Here is a 20,405-nt window from a genome sequence, read left to right on the forward strand (position 1 = left end):
TGGCAGATACATGTCACACCTGGGAACAGGGCTGATGGCTTAAACACACCTGTTACATTTTACAGTCGTGTTATCATACAAACAGAGTAAATGAACCCAACTTCAGCAGCTCAATCTTTTGCTATGTACAGCATTAAATTGTTTAATGTATGCAGATGAAACTGTGTGTGTGTTTGTGCGTGCCATACCTGTAGAGCGTAGGACACGGACAGACCCACCAGGCCGGGGTTCAGATTGTCCTTCCCATTCACAGCAAACAGAGCAGCAAACAGAACGATGCAGTTCCCAATGAACTCAATACGCACCCCGAGCCACCTGTGTGAAGAGTTAGAGCAGCTACAGGTGACGAGAGGTCCGACACCAGCACAGACTGCTTCTACATGCTCTCAGTGCTAATTAAAGCAGAAGTAAGTGATATATTTGTGTTAATATAAGTCTTAAATAGTTATATCTTCCGACAGCAATCACTTACATAGAGTGTTTGGACTGAAACACGGGTCTCTCAGTCCCTCTGCTCTGCTCTGAGCCGAGGAGAAAACATTTATCGTATCCTACAGTTTTTATCCAATGAGGACAGAGAACGGCATGCAGGGCTGTGTGTGCAGCCAAGGAACGCCGTGAATGTGGCGACGTAGGGACGAGGACTGTTATGGTGCGTTCAAGGAAACTCGTATTTTTCCGACCGTGAAGTGGTACCAGTTCGATCTGGTACGAGTTCACGGGTCGGAAGTTACGAGTGGCCGTTATAGTGACTTTCACCGGTAAAACAGGTCGGAAAAACACGAGTGGGTTGCCTGGTACGCTACAAAGTCGTAAGTTGTGACTTGAAGCTGTAATTTACGATTTCAAAAGCCTGCCTGGAACGCAGCATTAGCGAAAACGACCGGACCACTCACTTCTGCTTTAATCTTATTCAGCATGTTTGTTCTCCTGTAACTGAGTGACACTTTTCTAACCGTGGCCTTTCACTGACATCTGTTGATTTGGCCTTTACATGAAATGTCTGAATGAATTATTACAGGCTCTTCTCTCCAGCAAAGGGACAATAACATAGCAGACGGCCCTGATACTGAGACACACAGAACAGAGCCATCACTCAGCCAGTAATGGTTTCTGTTCTTTTCCTGCAATAACAAAAATGTCTGCTGTGGAAAAGACCTCAAAAAACAAGTTAAGTAAAGTAAAGTCTTAAAGGGATAGTTCAATATTTTGACATAATCCCTATAGTCATAGCAGTAGGTTCGTTACCTTTAATTGTCGGTGCAAGCTATTTTTAGAACAGTGGAGCAGAGCCGCGAGCTGCTCAGAGCTACGCTACGGAGGCTAATGGGATTTCTTGGTTTCCCTCATCAAACTCATCAAATACACAATCCAACAACTCCAAAACTCTCTGGTGGACAAGTTGTGACCTGCACATTCACCACGCTATGAGATAATAACAGAACGTTACCAGACAGAGTTGTTTTCAAGGTAAATACAGAGTCTGCTTGCTGAAAAACTGTCCCTGAAGGCAACGTGCATCAGCGGTTTTGCATGAATTTACCTTGAAAACAACTCTGTCTCGTAACGTTCCATTATTATCTCATAGTGTGGTGAATGTGCAGGTCACAACTTGTCCACCAGAGAGTTTTGGAGTTGTTGGATTGTGTATTTGATGAGTTTGATGAGGGAAACCAAGAAATCCCATCAGCCGCCGTAGTGTAGCTCTGAGCAGCTTGCGGCTCTGCTCCGCCGTTCTAAAAACAGCTTGCACCGATAAATAAAGGTAACGAACCTACTGCTATTGACTATAGCGATTATGGCAATGGGCCAATTTGCCAAAATGTTGAACTATCCCTTTAAGTACAGCTACTGTATAGATCACATTCACCTGCAGAATGTGAGTGTATGCACTGTACTGTGAGGCTGTGAAAATCTGCTGTGTGGTTGTTGAGTGTGGTGTCAGCAGCTGTGTCCCAGTGTGGAAATGTTCTCGTTTTCTTTCACCCTCTTTACTCAGCCACTGGTTTGAAATGACTGGCAGTTTGAAATAGTGAAGATGATGTTTCCCAAAAAAATGTCAAGCTCTTCCTCTTTTCATCATTGCACCAGGGACTGTCCAAAGAGACAAAGGAAGAAGAGAGCATCACTGGAACACAGCAGCTGTTCTGCTGAGCTGAAACAGCACACGTACCTGTTCGACACTATACCCGGGTAGTAACTCTTTTGGTTATCATCCACTTTCATATCACTCAGCAAAACAAAGGCAGAGTGTCTGCTATAGGCTCGGATTACACTCGAGCCAGTGACGGTCTCAGAGAAATGGGAGTATATGGGAGAGCGGCTGACCGACTCCAGGCGCTTTAGCTGCCGAGACGTGGCAACGTAAAATCTCTACAGATGTTGAGGGGGGGGGGGGGGGGGGGAAGAAAAAACAAACAATTTAAACGAAGAAGACACAACATTACACAGATGTTCAGATATTCAAAAAATCATTAAGATGCACACAGACGAGCCCACACACATACAGAGTCGCAAGCACTCAGAGTCAGAAAGAGCCTGTTTGAACAAAGCACCTGCAGGGTTTGTTTGATATTCCTCTCTTATGATGCTTGACAGGGAGCCAGCGAATGTTACATAAGCTGCTCACAGGTGGCGATTTCCATGCCTACGTGCAAATCAGCTCACCTGCATTCACCTCAGGAATGTCTTACACTGCACAGACTTACAAAGTTAAAATTAGGTATAATCATTAAAAAAACATTGTAAGGCAGTATTTCATAACAACTTCCTCCACGTTTAGACTGCAGGTGTTTTGTTTTTCATGAAATCGTATGTCAGATTTACAATATTGAGGTATTTTGAAAATGTTAAAGCTTGAAGCAGCAGATCCATTTCCCTGAGTACCAACAGTATGTGCATGTGAGTATAAGACAAATGATGCAGGAAAGACACTGGCCATGCAGGGTGGATGACATGACAAAAGCTATAGGAATGATATGGGATGTGTTAACATGTTAATATTCGTCACTAGGAAGTCGGGTTAGTGTCAAAGTAGTGAACACAGACCCTGAACGCCTCATGGATCTCTGCTCTGGAATGAGCAGCGTGCAGTGTGTTTAGTGCTCCGGTCCTGAAGGTGTGTGACTGAACTCCACTGTTCGACTGCTCTCTACCCACTCTGGTAAAGGGGCACTCCAGGAATTTAGCCACTTTCACACATGTGGGGGAGTGTGGAAGTGAAAATACCATGAAGCACAGACATAAGACAGTAATCTGTCCAACAAGCTAATGCCGTGTCCACGCTAATACAATCTTTGTTTAGACAAGACCTTTACCTCCATATCACAAACAATCTCCAACCCTAACACATCTGGTCTGTACACACCATGCTGGTGCAGTTGTTTGCTTAGTTGCACGAATACCAATCGAGTATTGAAAGGCACGGCTCCAGAGTGCGCAAGTACATTTTTCATCTACTCGCACATGTGCAGCCAGTGTGAAACATGGAGGGGGCGACTCAAACAATCTGGAATCTGTCATTACAGGTGGCAGGCCGATGTGTGTGAGGATTGCAACGTAATTAAATGTTTAAAGCAGAAGTAAGCGATATTTTTGTGTTAATATAAGTCTTACAGTAAATAGTTATATCTTCCGACAGCAATCACTTACATAGAGTGTTTGGACCGAAACACGGGTCTGTCAGTCCCTCTGCTCTGCTCTGAGCTGAGGAGAAAACTTTTCTTGTATCCTACAAGTTTTATCCAATGAGGAGAGAGAACGGCATGAAGGGGCGGTCCTCTCTGTGTGTGCAGCCAAGGGATGCGCCTGAATGTGGTGACGTAGGGACGAGGACCAATAGATCCATGACGAGGGCGGGGGCTGCTAACTCCATCGGCTGACAAGACGTTATGGTGCGTTCAAGGCAACTCGTAACTCGTGTTTTTTCGACCTGTGAAGTCGTACCAGTTCGATCTGGTACGAGTTCACGGGTCGGAAAAACACGAGTGGCCGTTATAGTGACTTTCACAGGCATCAGGTCGGAGAAACGCGAGTTGCGGGTTGCCTGGAACCCTACAAAGTCGTAAGTCGTGACTTGAAGCTGTAATTTACGGTTTCAAAAGCCTGCCTGGAACGCAGCATTAGCCAAAACGACCGGATCGCTTACTTCTGCTTTAAGTCAGTAATGTAATAACTTTTTTTTTGGCAATGGAATAAATGACTACATTATTTGCTGGTTATTACGTTATTGGCCTATTATTTAAAAAAAACAACTTTTGACATTGTAATAACTGGAGTCGATAATGTAATAATATACTGTATGTATCACTACATGTTTGTTTTATTTTCAGGGAAGAAGATGTCACAGTTGTGAAACATTTGAAGTTCTGCGTTATCTTTAGTGATACATATATAATGAAACCAGTTATTCCACTTTCAAAGGGGTTTATAATACAAGGCCAATAATGTAATAATTAATATTATTACATTATTGGCAAGTTATTATGCTGTTGGCTTTACTACATTTAAAGCAGATATCAGTGGAATGTTTTTGTTAATATAAGTCCTAAATAGTCCTATTTTCCGTCAGCAATCACTTACATGAAGTATTTCAGCCTAAACACGAGTCTCTCCGTCACTCTGCTCTGCTGTAACCCGAGGAGAAAATTTTCCTTGTGGGATACAAGTGTTATCCAATGAGGAGAGAGAACGGCATGAAGGGCTGTGTGTGCAGCCAAGGGATGCGCGTGAATGTGGTGACGTAGCACGAGGACCAATTGATGCCTGACAAGGGCGGGGGCTGCTAACTCATGGTGCGTTCAAATAAACTCGTACTTTGTGTTTTTCCTTCCTGTGAAGTCATACCAGTTCGATCTGGTACGAATTCACGGGTCGGAAGTTACGAGTGGCCGTTATAGGGAACTTTCACAGACAACAGGATGGTAAAAACACGAGCTACGGGTTACCTGGAACGCTACCAAGTCGTAGTTGTGACTTGAAGCTGTAACTTACGGTTTCAAAAGCCTGCCTTGAACGCAGCATTAGCCGAAACGGCCGTGAAGCTGATATCTGCTTTAAAATGGCCAAAGTTATTACATTATTGGCTGTTATTACATTTTGGGTTGCTACAAGGATCATGAATAAATAAATATAATATAAATATTTGCTTTTCAAGTCTATTTACGCCCTTAAATTTTCAGCTTGCACGCCTAAAATTTAAAGTTAGGGGCCACTGTGCTCCTCATACATGCACATCACACTGCCCTGAAGGGCAGTGTGATGTGCATGACTCTGTCAGGTGTGAATCTGGTTGGATTTTTTTCGGCACTACACACACCACCACGGGACCTGAGTGGACGCTCCTTCTTCAAAGACATGTATATTAGGTTACTCTAAGAACCCCTGACCAGTGTGGGCTGGGATTGAATCCTATGCGCGTGCAGGCTCCTGCAGACAGCAGATCTGTGATTATGACAAACTGTTTTCTGTCCTGTGGTAGTAGTTGGGGTTGTACCATGTTGAAGCACTCCAGAAGAACAGACATTTATAATCTCAGTTCTTGCAGGAAAAAACAGCTTCTGTGCATCGAGAGAACCAATGAGATACTAAAATCAAGCTTATGAAAATGATGGAGGAGGAGGAGGCTTAGAAATGTGATATGGTCTAAAAGCAAACTCTACCACAAAGACACAGATTGTCAAAACTAGGCGCTGACAGAATCTGACTTTTACTTCCTCTCAGAAAGCTCTAAAAACACTGGAGCCTTTCAAACACTGTGACTAAGGCTGAAAACTCCCCCAGCCTCACAGACTACATAACACAACCACAGCACTCTAGATGGAGTGGAGTTCCCCTTAACCAGAGCTGTAGCACCTAGAGGTCAAGATCCCACAACCCTTTTCTTCACCTACACTCACCAGCTCTTCACCAAGCATCAGCATCATCTTTAAACCATATCGATCACATAAGAAAAATTAGTGTAGGGATTTGAATTTGACTGAGTATCAGTATCAGATTCAACGCTACAAACACCACCATGAAAACTGCTGCTGTCAAGCCCTGCGAGGTCAGAGGTCAGAGCTGCTCAGAGACTGAAACAACCTGCAGCTGTGGCTGCAGATTTTGAGCTGAGGAGTGATGGAAGCTCTACTCACATCACTGCAGGTCTCTTCTGACTTGATATGAATAAAAGACTGTCTAACAACTGAATTTATTTCTGTCTCCAAAGCAGCTCTGCCTCCAAGTAGTTTTCAAAATCACCGTTAACCAAAAATGATCAAATTAAGTGTTATCGAATCAAATAATAATTACATTATAGCTGTTAGTAGCATTTTGAGGGCTCTAACCCCTTTGTTCTCAACAGACAGAGGCTGCCCACTTTTAACCAATAAGGCAGACTGGCTAAAAAATGTACAGATGGACCTAGGTTCTGTCTGTGGAGTTTGCCTGTCCTCCGTGTGTCTGCGCGGTCTCTGGCTTCCTCCCACAGCTCAAAAACATGCACATTAGGTTGACTGGTGCACACTAGGTAGGAGGAAGGAGACTCACACTGAGTTGTTTGTCTCTATATGTCAGTCCAGGCTATTATCAGCTGGGATTGGCTCCAGGGGTAAAAACAATGGACAGATGGACTTTGTTGCTGTAAATTCAATTTGAAGGCTACTGGACTGGACTTATGGTATGGCAAAGACAGCCTTTAACCATATGGCCAACTGATGTCATGTTTTGTATGAAGCTATGATGAGATTTTTTATGTATCTGGCTCATTCAAGCTCACTGCAAACTGAGCAAAGGCTTAGAATGGCATATATTGACTGACAAACCACACCCACTCATCAATCAAAATGGCACTTTACAGTAGATACTGGCTGACAGATGCCCCAGAACATGTATAACTAATGTGGTGAAATTCTATCCACCAGTTTTCTGAGGAACACACTTCTCTGGTGTATTTCTGGTACCTCCTATGGGCTGGGCTCAAAAAATCCAAGCTCTGTCTGTCATGAAGACAGTGGCCAATATTATTTGACCCATCTTGCTCATAAACAATTAAAAATAAGCATCTCAGCCATACAATTTGGCATTGCTTAAGTAAAAATTCATGAAATTCTATTAATTTGAGTATTTTTCACATAACACAAATAAGCCAAAAATCCAGTAGAAAGTTAGTGATCCAAGAAGCTCGGGGTTAGAACCCTGACTAGTCATTTCTGAATCCTACTGAGCACCACTCATCACTACAGACTCAACAGCTACCTCTACCTCTACTGCAGCTACCCCTCTACAGCCGTGATCACCACTCCAACCACATGCAACAGTCAAGCAGCACACACTCCACAACACTCTCAGACATGCATGTTGTATTAATGAGTTAGCAGACTTGTTTCCAATTTACCTGAACCCACCAATAGAACACCATTAATGGGGCTATGACTATGAGGAACATTGGGGTGAGGATAGAGCATATGAGCAGCACATTCAGTGTGTACCAGAAAGTGCGCATCCATATGTCAATATTTTCTGGGATGTGGGAGTCTATAGCATCGATGTCTTTGCTGAAGCGGTTCAACAACCGCCCAGTGGGGGTGCTCTCGAAGAAGGCCTGCGGAGCTCGCAGGACCCCCTGGAGCAGGTTGTAGTGTGTGAGCTTGGCCGCCCGCAGCACACTGTAGGCGCGGCACAACAGGCAGTTAACCAACAAGAGCACACCTGCGAGAGAGGGGAGGGGGTGGGGGGAGTGGGGGGGGAGGGGTCAAGCGTGACAACACAACACCTGCGTTAAAAGGATGAGCAGCTACTCTTCATGTCTGCTGCTTCACAGTTAAAGGACAATTCCCGGCAAATTCAACTCGGGGCTGTATTTTCCTAACATTTTAAGTCTAAAAGAAGGAATCTGAAGATTTTCAGTTTAATTGCTCCTGTTTTGCGGTAGTTGTGTCTGTCCCCGCATCGCCACGGCAGCGATGAATGGGAGCGGATGGAAGTTCCGCTGCTTAGGCTGTTTACATCCCTCAAAGCCGTAATTTTTTTCCACAGACAGCGTCAGATGGCTCCTCAAACATGCACCGAGAGGTTTATTTACTTAAAGCAAGTCAAGAGTTGATATTCCTGTGTTTATGACACAAACGGGAGCTTCCGACTGCACGTAAACACACTGAGCGCGTCAACTTGGGTCTCACGCGAGACTTTGAATTAGATCTAGTTTTACAAACATGTCGGCCTGCTTGACGTAAATAAACTTCTCGGTGCATGAGTAGCCATCTGACGCTGTCTGTGGAAAACAATTGCGGCTTTGAGGGATGTAAACAGCCTAAGCAGCGGAACTTCAATCCGTTCCCATTAATCGCTGCCGTGGTGACACAACTACCGCAAAACAGGAGCAATTAAACTGAAAATCTTCAGATTCCTTCTTTTAGACCTAAAATGTTAGGAAAATACAGCCCCGAGTTGAATTTGCCCGGAATTGTCCTTTAAATTCACACTGAACTTTGACGCTTGAACACAAATACGTGTCTTTAGGATCACTTTTCAGACTTTTGCTACACTACTAAACTGACACGTGTGTGCTCAAAACATCATTCAAAAGTAGAGAGGACTGTCTGTGTCTGTACAGACATCCTCTTTATCAACCAGGCTCAGACCGGCGAGTCCCAGTGGGCTGCGAGGAGTGACTTAAAAAAAAAGGAATTGCAGGAGTTAAAAAAGATCAACCTGCCAATGGCTTCTTATTGACCAGCTCATCAAACTGGCTGTAACAGTCCAAAGTGTAATACTGTAGCTCCAGTAGGTTTCATCCCTTCACCTCCTCAAGCGAAAGTGTACGTCAATGTAACGTCAGAGTGTTCTCCCTCGATGTGTTGTGGTCGGTTGCAGTAACGTTTACATGCAACAGGAAGGGAGGAAAACCGCCTGCAGCAGCACCAGTGCATGTAGTGACAGTGAAGAGTTCAGTTTATCTCATGTTTTCAGAGGCTCTGCATTCTCATCCTGTCATTAAACGTTCACAGGTCAAAACTAATTAGCGCCCACATTACTCATGGTTCACTCCTGCCACCTGGTGGAGCTTCTGTTAGTCTAAAAACTTGTCATTTCCTTTACCTTCATGATCAAATATCTGAACAACACACACATCTCCACTTCACACTGCATGAAACAAACATCAGCCAAACTGAGAGTCAGGGTGAGACTGGCCGGTGACACACACGTGCACACAGAGATGCACTGTGTCCAGTTTGGCAATAAAGTGAGATTCCACCAATGTGAAATACTGTAGCAGCAAAATAAAGAATTCAAATATGGGTGTAATAGTGATGGGCCACAGTGCATGAAACACACCTAGAGAAGTAGCAGAGCCCGTCCAGCCTGACTCAATCTCTCACCAGGTGTCTCTTCACATTTTCATTTCTGTAACTTGTATTTTAAGAAATGGAGGTGAGTTTGGAGAGAGGTGTTGGTGTTGAAGACATTTAGACTCCATTGTATGAATTTATCCTGAAGACACAAAAACCCAGCTTCCTCTCAGCTGATCCTACAGTATACTGATCCAGCTCCAGGGCTCTCTTTTTCCTAAGATTTAAAACCTGCGTATCTTTTATATACAGTAATGTGACATGAAACCACAGACACAATAACATTGAGACGTGTGGCACTGACAACTGAAATCCAGTCAAACCTGCATCTAGATGCAGTTTTGACTGGATTTCAGTCACACAGGTGTGATACAGGAGAATCTTGGATTCAGATTAAATTAAACTATTAAATTGACTAATTGACTAAAAATAAACAGACAAAGGGGATTACATTAAATTTGGAGAAATGTGAGTAACGCTCAGTAAAGACCTGATCCATGTTTCAGAAACATTAAACCACATGACTGGTGTAATCCCTGAAACAAGGTTCTGTGTGCAGACTGGAGCAGGGCTGTGTGGCTCCATGTGACCATGTGGATGTGTGCGAGTCTAAGGAAGGGTGTGGCGGCAGGCTGCGGGACAGGAAGTGCTTCAGTTGCGGAGAGAGAGCAAAGTGAAGCTACGACTGAAAAATAAAGAAAATGTCAACAACGGCAGACCCTCGTCACGTACAGTACACCACCACAGGCTGTGGAGAAACAGAAGGCCAAACTGAAGGGTTAACAAGCTGCAAGCTACATACATGCCATTCCAGGAACAGGAAGAGTGACAAAGGAAAGAGGAGCATGGAGGAAGTCTGGCACATGAGCACATTTCTCCTGGGAGTACCTGGACAAACACGTATATGACAGCCAGCGGCCCTATGACGATGGCAAAGAACGGCGTGCTGGCAACAATAACGATCATGGTGGAAAGAGAAACGAAGAAGGTGCCCAGGAACATGAGCACGGTGGCCGGCAGAGCCTCGTCGATCACGTAGATGTCCTTGGAGAAGCGGTTGAGGACGCGTCCTATAGGCGTGGTGTCAAAGAAAGACTGGGGCGTGTGAAGTTTGTTGGACAGCAGGTTAAAGTGCAGCTTCCGCGCTGCGCCGATGTTTCCCATGGCTAGAGTGAAGGAGGAGACCATGACCAAGAGACCTGGGATGGAGGTGAACCACAGGAGGAGGAAGAGCAGGAGGAGGAGGAGGAGAGATATCAGAGAGGAAGGTTTATTTATTACGGGATTGGGAAGACAGAGATGGCCAACAGATCTGTCCTGAAAGTAAAACATGAGCAGCTCACTGAAAAGGAACACGAGTCACACGCGTCACAACGACAAAACATTAATTATCAGATATGCAGCTGCTTCTCCCGGTCTCCACTGAGCTCGCTGTATGGAAACAAGACAGGCAGCATGTGCACCACACGGAGCCCAGAGCTCGTATTAACCTCGGCACCGTGGTTAAACCTGGAGACGCAGCCAAAAACATCCTACAGTACACAACAAGAAGAAATCCATAAAAAGATGCAATGGTCTCTTACCCTGTGCGATGCCCAGTGCTGCGTACACCCCCACCCTCATATGAACGTTCTCCTTGGTCCGATTTCTGTCCGAGGCGTCGTCGGTCCACTTGCTGAGCCAGATGTTGGCTCCGATGGCGGCGGCGCTCTGGCAGCCGTACAGGAAGCAGATGAGCACCGACAGCAGGGGACCGACTGCCTTCGCATACTCCAGGTACACTTTAGATTTCACCTGGTGGGGAGGGAGAGCGCAGTCAAGGTAAAAAAAAAAAGGTGTAAACATGACAAATGCAACTGTGTTCGTATCATTGATTTGAGATTTTAGTGTTACAGTATCCACAACTTTCCGAACGTGATCTATGGTCCCCGTTTTGGTGGAATTGTATGTTACGTTTCCATGGTTTTCAGTTGTTGTCATAGTTGCGGTAAATGCATGGATCTATTAACGCTGGCTTTTAATGCGGATGTCAATTTGTGTGATATCCATTGTTAAAAGCTGGTGTGATGATCCATGCATTTTACAGATTTTCATTGAAAAAAAAAAAAAAAAAAATCCATGCATTTACCGCAACTACCGAAACCATGGAAACATAAACATAAAATTCCACATCGGAAGAGCAAAACCGGCTTACGTTTTTGACGTTCTGAAAAAGGTGGATAGATGGAGAGGAAGGTCACAGTTACAAAGTAAAAGAAGCTTTTATTTTGAAGATCCCATTAGACCCTGAGGTTTCCACTCACATTGTCATGTTCAGTGCTGAATCTGAAACCTGCAGGATCAGTGATCTCGCTACAACTCAACTGTTTGCCACAGTTAAAATGGCATCAGTAATATAATACTGTCAGTCTGTACCCTTTGCACAATGAGTTCCAGCTCCTCCCTCCTCCCTCTGGACAGAGGTGTAAAGCCAAGTGCTGTAAATGTACAGCTTTATTCCAGCTGCCATCACACTGGTAGGCTGCTAAATTGCAAATTTGCACAAGACCTTGTTGAAGCCTGTATTATTTGCATGTATTTATTTGGTAGTTTAGATGTTTTTATTGGTATTGAATACTTATTTACCATTTGTGATTAGCACTGGAGCAGTTTTAATCCTGTATGGATATGATGTCTGAGACTATGTGAATGTAGGCTTTGTACTTTCTCTTCTCAATTGCAAACCAAACTTACCTAGGTGAACAAATACAGGAACCTGAACCTGATGCAAATATATTAGGTGGAAAACAGATGTGGTGTACTGACCCTGCCTGTTTCAGCCGTCTCTGCCTGGATCAGCTTCTCCACCCCTTGTGGTTTCTTCTTATCCGATGGCTCTGAGTGTTTTCTCTGGCTGCAGCCATGTCTCCTCACCGAGCGACACCTGGGGTTCTCTCCCTCTGCCGAGATGATGCTGATCTGCCTGTGGGAAAGAGGCAGGAACAACATCAGTGTGAACTGTGAAGTTTTTCTTTCATTCGTTTACATAAGAACCCCCATCATTTGGATCATTTGGCAGCTGTAATTGGGTTACAAACTGTTTGTAAAAACGCACTATACAAATAGAATGGCCTCGCCTTACAGCTACAAAGGTTTCATCATTCATCTCAATAAATAAGAATATCATGGAAAAGTTCATTTATTTCAGTAGTTCAATTCAAATAGAATCTTTATTTCCTTTAATTGTAATAATTGTGGCTTACATTTAATGAAAAAAATCAGTATCTAAATTTGAATAAAATGATATTTAGTTGCTATTGTGGTTTGATATGAATAGAAGAGATCAGATAATATCATCTCATATCCATCACTGATCCCTCAATCGAATCAAATAGGAATTGTATCGTGGCAGACTTTGTGATATCGACAAATATCTAATCTTGGTCCATAGAATCTATATCTATAAAATATCGTATCGTGATGGAACTTGTGATTTACAACCCTGTGCATTACTCAATGTTACAATAGCTTTGTTCAAATTCATGAGGGAGAACTGGTTTTACTTCTTTCGAAAAAATATTTATCTTGAAAGTCATGGTTCTCTAAATGAAGTTCTTCTTTTTAGTCTTTTAAAACAAAAATAATTCAGAGAAAGTGCAAAATGAATTGTTACCTTATAAACTTCCTCTTGGCCTCATTGATCACTGGTTCGCTGTCCACCATGTCTGTGTGGTTGCTCAGAGCATCTTCAGGGAACAACTCCTCATCTTCAATTATCTCTGTGAAACAAAGAAAGTTTTATAAACTCGAAAAAAAAACAACAACAACAACTTCATCCTGATGGTAGCTGAGGAGGAAGCAGAGCTCCACCTATGGCCTCGTCCTCCTCCACGATGTCCTCCAGGGCGTAGTTCCTCAGGAACTCTGCAAAGGCTCCGTTCTGTTTGAGCAGCTCCTGGTAGGAGCCCATCTCTGACACTCGGCCCTCCACCATCACCATGATGTTGTCCACCTGAGGCAGGAAGCTGATGCCGTGTGTCACCAGAATACGTGTCTGGAGGAACATAGCAAAAATAAGCAGCGTTTAAAAAACACAAACACACCAAATACTGTACACCAAATCTCAACCAGCTGTCATGATGAACCGATAAAGTACAATTTCCTCTCTGGTAAATTTCAGATCAGACCTCTACGAAGGAGTTTATTTAGATAGATAGAAAACTAAAATTGTCTACTCAAAGATTACTACTCTCACACCTGAAGTATGCCTCAATGTATACTTTTGTAAACTAAGAATGGACCTATGAAGAACCAAGAGCATTAAAATAGTAGACTTAAAAGTACACCACTAATGCACTGATATTAATAGATGAAGTAAACTAAATATACTCAAACTTACTTACTCAAGTTTACTTGATGAAATTAACTTAAAGCAGAAGTAAGCGATCCGGTCGTTTTCGCTAATGCTGCGTTCCAGGCAGGCTTTTGAAATCGTAAATTACAGCTTCAAGTCACAACTTACGACTTTGTAGCGTTCCAGGCAACCCACTCGTGTTTTTCCGACCTGTTTTACCTGTGAAAGTCACTATAACGGCCACTCGTAACTTCCGACCCGTGAACTCGTACCAGATCAAACTGATACAACTTCACAGGTCGGAAAAACACGAGTCTACGAGTTTCCCTGAACGCACCATAACAGTCCTCGTCCCTACGTCACCACATTCACGGCGTCCCTTGGCTGCACACACAGCCCTGCATGCCGTTCTCTCTCCTCATTGGATAAAAACTGTAGGATACGGTAAATGTTTTCTCCTCGGCTCAGAGCAGAGCAGAGTGACTGACAGACCCGTGTTTCAGACCAAACACTCTATGTAAGTGATTGCTGTCGGAAGATATAACTATTTAAGACTTATATTAACACAAATATATCACTCACTTCTGCTTTAAAGTAAACACATATACATGCCAGGTTTAGCGTTTTAGCACAGTCTCACCTTTCCCTTTAGAACGCCTTCTGGACCAATCAGGTTGTCAAAGATGTGTTTGGCGACGTGGGCGTCCACAGCGGACAGCGGGTCGTCAAGCAGGTAGACTTCAGCATCGCTGTACAGAGCTCGAGCCAGACTGACCCGCTGTCTTTGGCCACCAGACAGATTGATGCCCTACGGGGTGGAGACAAGAGGAGCAAACTCACAGCTGACCACCAGATCTTTGAAGATACAAATGGCATGAGGAGCTGAAAACTAAACCAAGAGGTGACGCTCATCTTCTGTACCTTCTCTCCTATCTCGGTCATGTCTCCTCCAGGCAGCACCTCGAGGTCGGGGGTCAGGGCACAGGCTTCCAGCACGCAGCCGTACTTCTGCTCATTGTAGGGTTTCCCGAACAGGATGTTGTCCCGCAGCGTGGCGTTCTGTATCCAGGCCTGCTGAGGCACGTACGCTATCGATCCCTGAAGACAGATCCCACAGAACATGTCACTGCTGCCGGGACATTAATTCACCTGTTTGCACATGCTGTAAAAGCTGGCTATCGTTTCTAAGACAACCTGAATGTTAGAGGTTGTTTCACCATCAGGTGTTTTCCAGCTGGTCCCGTCTCTCTCATAGCACTGATATTTCTCATCATGCTGCTCTGAGGTTTATTTGCTCTGAGCCCCTGTGCCGTCTTGTGTTTTCAAACAGGATCCCAGGTAAGGCTGTACAAGTACGTAATTATGTGCAAACACTTCGTTGCAGCTCAGTGTGAGAGTCTTTACAGTTTTTCTGTGTGTTTTATCTGCTACACACGCTGGGTCTCATTCATGAAACATGAGCAGCACAAACTGTTCATTCATCAATCTTTTAGTAGCCACGATCTTTTCCTAACAAAATCTACACCTGCTGCTGACTGCTTGTAGTACCTGTAGTGCTGTAAATTCAGAAATGCACAGAAATATCACTGTTGAAAATTACAATTCTAATTTGTATTGCTCTCTGTTATGTCCACAATACACTGACGTTAAAACATTTGGAGAGGGACAGGTTTTAGGGATCGGACGAGCACGTAGGCTCCATCAAGGCTCCATCTTATGATGACAATAATCTGATATATGATATCAAATGGAACAACTTTCATTCCATAAATGTGCAGCTGATATGCCATGCAAAGCGTGTGTTGCTACACGTTGCTAGATGCTCGCTGGACGCACACTTGGCACCGGTTTGGATGGAGCTGTGAGAGACGACTGGTTCAGTCGTTCAGCATGGCTGCATCAACACACCTGCCTGTGTGTTGATGCAGCCATGCTCCTCTGCAGCAGTGAGCCGAGACAGTGAAGAGCTTCCTCCTCCTGTGGCTGTTGGAGGTTTGTGTATTTTTTTTCATGTTTCATATCAAACTATTTCTGCTTTACTTCTTCAATTGCTCTTTAAACCGAGGGCATTATATTCACTACATCTGTTACTTCCCTCCAGGCCTTTGATTTACCTGTCCCAGTCACACCACTACTAAGAGAAAAGAATCAAATATTTTTTCTGGTCTCCACTTCACCCAAAATGACTTCTATCCCCGATCTCTCTTTTTTCTCTCTTTCCTTGTTTGCGTCATGGCCGCAGGTGAACAGGATGCACCTACCTCCTTATGTGGTGGTCACGGTCTTCCTATATGGCTATTCATGGGCGGAGATCTATGCTAATTGCTGATCACCGGAGCAGCGCTGTCAATTTACGATGGGTTGGTCTTCATGATCTTACACACGTGCTTACGATCAAATCTAAGATTCCCGTAGGGTTCACAAATCCGGAGTAGAGTTTTAGTTGCATGGACTTTCATGTGCAAATCTACACACAGATTTACTAACGTTTCATGAATGAGACCCACTGAGTCTTATGTTGTATTCTAAAACTTGATAAAACTATACAGAGCTGCTAGCATGCAGTCATATTTTCTGATACAGTATGTCCCATGGAGCTTTTGTCCCCTTACATATTATTGTTCAGCTCATCCATTGATAGACAGATGCTAAGAAAATGAACCTGCTGGTCAATGTGTCGTATGGAAAATGAGGTGAAGTCATACCCGGACAGAAACGTCTCCCTCCAGTTTCTCCATCTCTCCCAGCAGAGCAGAGATCAGGGACGACTTCCCACAGCCGACGTGGCCGACCACGGCCAGCAGGGAGCCCTGAGGCACCATCACGTTCATGCTACAAACACACGGTCGACAGGTTTCTCAAACAGCCTCAGGTAAACAACACGTGACATGTGCACATGCACTGTGACATACCTGTGCAAAACCGCGGGACCCTCCTTTGCCCAGCCGAACTTCCCGTTGACAACAGTCACTGAAAACTCTGAAGAACAAAAAAGGTCCCATAAATCTTTCCTTTAAGAGGCGACAGTGTGTAGGTGTGTGTGGACTGTGTGTATGTTGTGATAAGACAAAAGACATTCCTGAACTGTGAGTCAGCACAAAACAGCAACTTCACTACCGCCCCGGAAACAGGAGCCTACACACCAAACTGATGACTCTGAATGACACAGCATGTTTTATTATACGTCTTTACAGACTGTGTGAAGGGTATGACCGGACAGATATTAACAAGAACATGTGGCACCGCCCTGACTCTACCTGTGGTCGTGTTCTTCCTGTCCACTGAGTCCGGATCCAGCTCATCATGACTGAGGAAATTCTGGATCCGCTTCAGTGAGACACTGGCCTGAGAAGAAGTGAGAGCACGCACACACACTCAGTGACAATTTACCAAACAGACCAGAGGTAGGAGATGAAGAGATGAGGAAGAGGAAGAGGAAGAGGAGCTCCCACCTGCACCATGCTGCTGATGACCTGAGGAAGCATGTTGAGAGGAAACCTGAGGATGTTGAAGAGCGACAGCGACACAAAGGCCTTCTCTGCATCCAGGACGTTGTTCTCATCCACAGTCACATACACAGCAAACGTTGTCAGGGCAACCTGGAAGCACAACGACAAACGGCTGCATCAGTCTGTAGAGATGTTGTGATGTCACTATCAGCAGCTGCTCAGATACACACAAAGAAGAAGATGTCTAAAGAAAACATACAAGAACAAAAAAATAATAGTCAACAATCGCCTCAGGCTGAAACTCAATAACTAAAAATATAAACTAAGTGTGAGTGTGGGGTGAAGAACAACATGCGGACCTTCTGTGTACACAGTGCACTGCAGGCGAGTGTGCTGTGTACACACTACACTGTATTACATGCAAGTGAGACTGGTCTGGTTTGAGACACACACAGGTTTCTGAATATGGTTTTGCAGACAGTTCAGCAGCTTCATCCTGATCTGCAGCACATTCATGTTTCATTCATGGCTGATCATGGAGCTTTAACCACCGTCATGGAAAGCTTCTGGTCCTGTGGTCTGAGCCTACCAGGAAAGGGGCGCTGGTCCAGGCCATGGTGGACAGCGCTCCCAGGTAGGCGGTCTTGCGCAGCACGTTGAGCTCCTTCTGTCGGATGGCCAGGACCTTCTCCTTGAAAGAGTTCTCCCAGGCGTACAGCTTCAGGACCTTGATGCCGTTCAGGATCTCACTCATCAGCTTGATTCGCTCGTCCTTGTACTGCATCTGCTCCACCTGGGAGGGATGACATCATGACCATTAACGACTACAAACATTAGCAACCAAATTATCTTTGAATAACTCATTATCATATATCATTAAGATAGATAGATAGATAGATAGATAGATAGATAGATAGATAGATAGATAGATAGATAGATAGATAGATAGATAGATAGATACTAGATAGATAGATAGATAGATAGATAGATAGATAGATAGATAGATAGATAGATAGATAGATAGATAGATAGATAGATAGATAGATAGATAGATAGATAGATAGATAGATAGATAGATAGATAGATAATATTTAGGACTCTGAATTGTACATACCTGGTAGCTTCTGGTCTTCATGGCGATCACAGCATTAAAAGGGATCAGCATAATCATGACAGCAACTCCAGCGAGAACTGACGGCCCAAGGTTCTGTTAAACACAAACACAGTGAGTAAACGTGAGGATAACTCTTTTCCTGTTGGACACACAACACAGGCTGTAGATGAGTAACTTTGCTCCTAATGTTGCAAGTTAAGAGTTGTTTACAAGAACATATACATCAATACATTCTAATGATAAATGCACATGTTTCCAGCAGATGACAGACAGGTCTGTTGTGAGTGTGAGGGGAAGAGAGGGCAAAAGGAAGGTGTTAAACTATGAGACGTCAGAGGTGGGCACAATCCTTAAATGTGGTCAGGACTCATTTGCGTACCCACAGCAGAAGCAATGTGGACACATGTGGTCCACTGGTTTTTACTGGTGTCTAGACCAAGAACATGGATGTTAAGCACAGATTGTCATATTTGTTGATGGTTTTTCTTAGAAATATTATAACAACTTAAATGCCATACATTTTGTATAGAAAATTATCTTTTAGTTCAAACATACATAATTACTCAGGTTATTTTATTTTACCCAGGGCACCCTCTCAAGGTACAGTATTATACTGTATAGAGCTATGAAGGAGTGGAATGCCCTTCCGAATTATACAACAAAGAAATATGGTTAGTTTTAAAATGAAACTAAGAGATTATTATTTTGATCACAATTTTGACCATTAGTAGCCTATATTTGTAAATTGGGTCTTGGCATCCTTGTTGTGTAGTGATTCAATGTAGGAGCGGGTAATTTATGTTAAGTGTTCGACTTGGATGTTTTGTTTTGTACGTGTATGTATTACCGTAAGTATGTGTTTTCTATATGTATTTTTGTTTTTATGTATTAAGTATTTGTTGTGTGTTAATGGTTTGTATTTGTCATTTATTAAGATGAAAAGACCCCAGGAAGAGTAGCTGCTGCGTGGCAAAAGCTAATGGGGATCTAAATAAACAAAACAAAACAACCTAAGTTAACTATTGATTGGCCAACAATGAGACCGTGGTTCCATCAGCATGTAAGAGTCTGACAGTTTACATTATGTGTGGGTGTGGCACACAGACTCATACTTCCACTCTGCGAGGAGTGGCTTGTCAGACCCAGAGGGAAATGCCATGCCTTTTGTTCCACAGAGACTCAGAGACAGGGACACTTCCTGTACTTTGAACACAGACCTGCCACAGGAAGTAAAGAGCCAGCATGATCTGCAGAGGAGCAGACCACAGCATGTTGAGGAAGGTGGTGAGGTCCATGAACCTCTGAGCGTCCACAGACATCAGGTTGACGATCTCTCCCACTGTAGAGGAACGCTTGGCCGCGTTGGTTATCACCAGGGCCTGCATTACAAAGACAGTAAAAAAGAAAAAACACTAAGCTGTACTCAATAGTGCAGGAGGAGTGTGCGATTCTCTGCAAACAGACACTATGATCCTCTGTACCTTCCTATAGAGAGCTCCTATGATGGCTGTACGGACGTTCATGCCTGTAACAAAGCAGTACTGAAAGTGATGGTGGAGGATGAGGGTCTGCAGGAAGGCTGTGAAGAACATGAGGAAGGCCAGCGTGTACCCCCACCAGTCAGGAACGTCCGTCTGTTTGGTGAATAAGATCAACATCCTGTAAAAGCAAAGAGAGGGAAGTAAAACCTCTGCAGCATCAACAGAGGCCCCAATCTTTTCCTACTCATGGCCAAAGGGCAAACATACAGGCCAGGGCAGATCACATGTTCTCACAGATTTTTCTTTTTTAAACACATTTATTGTTTCTAACCACAAACAATACAAAACACAGAAACAAGACCCCCCCCCCCCCCACTCTGACCAATCAGACAGCACAAGCTATACAGAGTTAGACAAGAAGAGATGCAAAATAGTTTAATTGACCAATACAATGATAATAATGATATAATGATCAAAAATAATAAGCAAAAATAAAAAATACAGTTCTAGTTTGTTTCCAGTCTGCAGTATGTTACCATGAGTTTAAGGCAGGTATATAATCTAGGAAGGGCGTCCAAACTTTAAGGAATAACTCATCCTTACCCTTTACAACAGCTTCCAACCTTTCATGAGGGAGGATATTAAAGATCTCCCTGTACCAAAGGGTGACACTAGGTGGAAGAGTTTTGATCCAGTTCT

At 43.8% G+C, this 20,405-nt stretch overlaps 1 protein-coding gene across 3 annotated transcripts in view; it reads right to left on the reverse strand.

Moving 5' to 3' along the window:
* Nucleotides 1-20,405, reverse strand: part of abcc3 (ATP-binding cassette, sub-family C (CFTR/MRP), member 3) — a 54,925-nt gene that overhangs the window by 4,780 nt on the left and 29,740 nt on the right. Inside the window, exons 9-25 of one of the 3 annotated variants that reach the window (XM_083994690.1) lie at nucleotides 19,707-19,884; nucleotides 19,443-19,604; nucleotides 18,226-18,318; nucleotides 17,701-17,904; nucleotides 17,115-17,261; nucleotides 16,920-17,007; nucleotides 16,575-16,641; nucleotides 16,368-16,494; nucleotides 14,584-14,760; nucleotides 14,303-14,470; nucleotides 13,179-13,362; nucleotides 12,982-13,087; nucleotides 12,135-12,291; nucleotides 10,913-11,123; nucleotides 7,376-7,689; nucleotides 2,174-2,373; nucleotides 189-315 (exon numbers count right to left, since the gene is read on the reverse strand). In XM_083994690.1, the coding sequence (XP_083850816.1) occupies nucleotides 189-315; nucleotides 2,174-2,373; nucleotides 7,376-7,689; nucleotides 10,913-11,123; nucleotides 12,135-12,291; nucleotides 12,982-13,087; nucleotides 13,179-13,362; nucleotides 14,303-14,470; nucleotides 14,584-14,760; nucleotides 16,368-16,494; nucleotides 16,575-16,641; nucleotides 16,920-17,007; nucleotides 17,115-17,261; nucleotides 17,701-17,904; nucleotides 18,226-18,318; nucleotides 19,443-19,604; nucleotides 19,707-19,884 (2,710 nt within the window). Of the gene's footprint in view, nucleotides 1-188; nucleotides 316-2,173; nucleotides 2,374-7,375; nucleotides 7,690-10,217; nucleotides 10,529-10,912; nucleotides 11,124-12,134; nucleotides 12,292-12,981; nucleotides 13,088-13,178; nucleotides 13,363-14,302; nucleotides 14,471-14,583; nucleotides 14,761-16,367; nucleotides 16,495-16,574; nucleotides 16,642-16,919; nucleotides 17,008-17,114; nucleotides 17,262-17,700; nucleotides 17,905-18,225; nucleotides 18,319-19,442; nucleotides 19,605-19,706; nucleotides 19,885-20,405 lie in introns of all 3 variants that reach the window. The other 2 variants (XM_083994692.1, XM_083994691.1) reach the window with 2 other exon arrangements.

Source organism: Trachurus trachurus (genome assembly GCF_905171665.1).
Source record: "Trachurus trachurus genome assembly, chromosome: 19".
Lineage (NCBI taxonomy): Eukaryota > Metazoa > Chordata > Actinopteri > Carangiformes > Carangidae > Trachurus > Trachurus trachurus.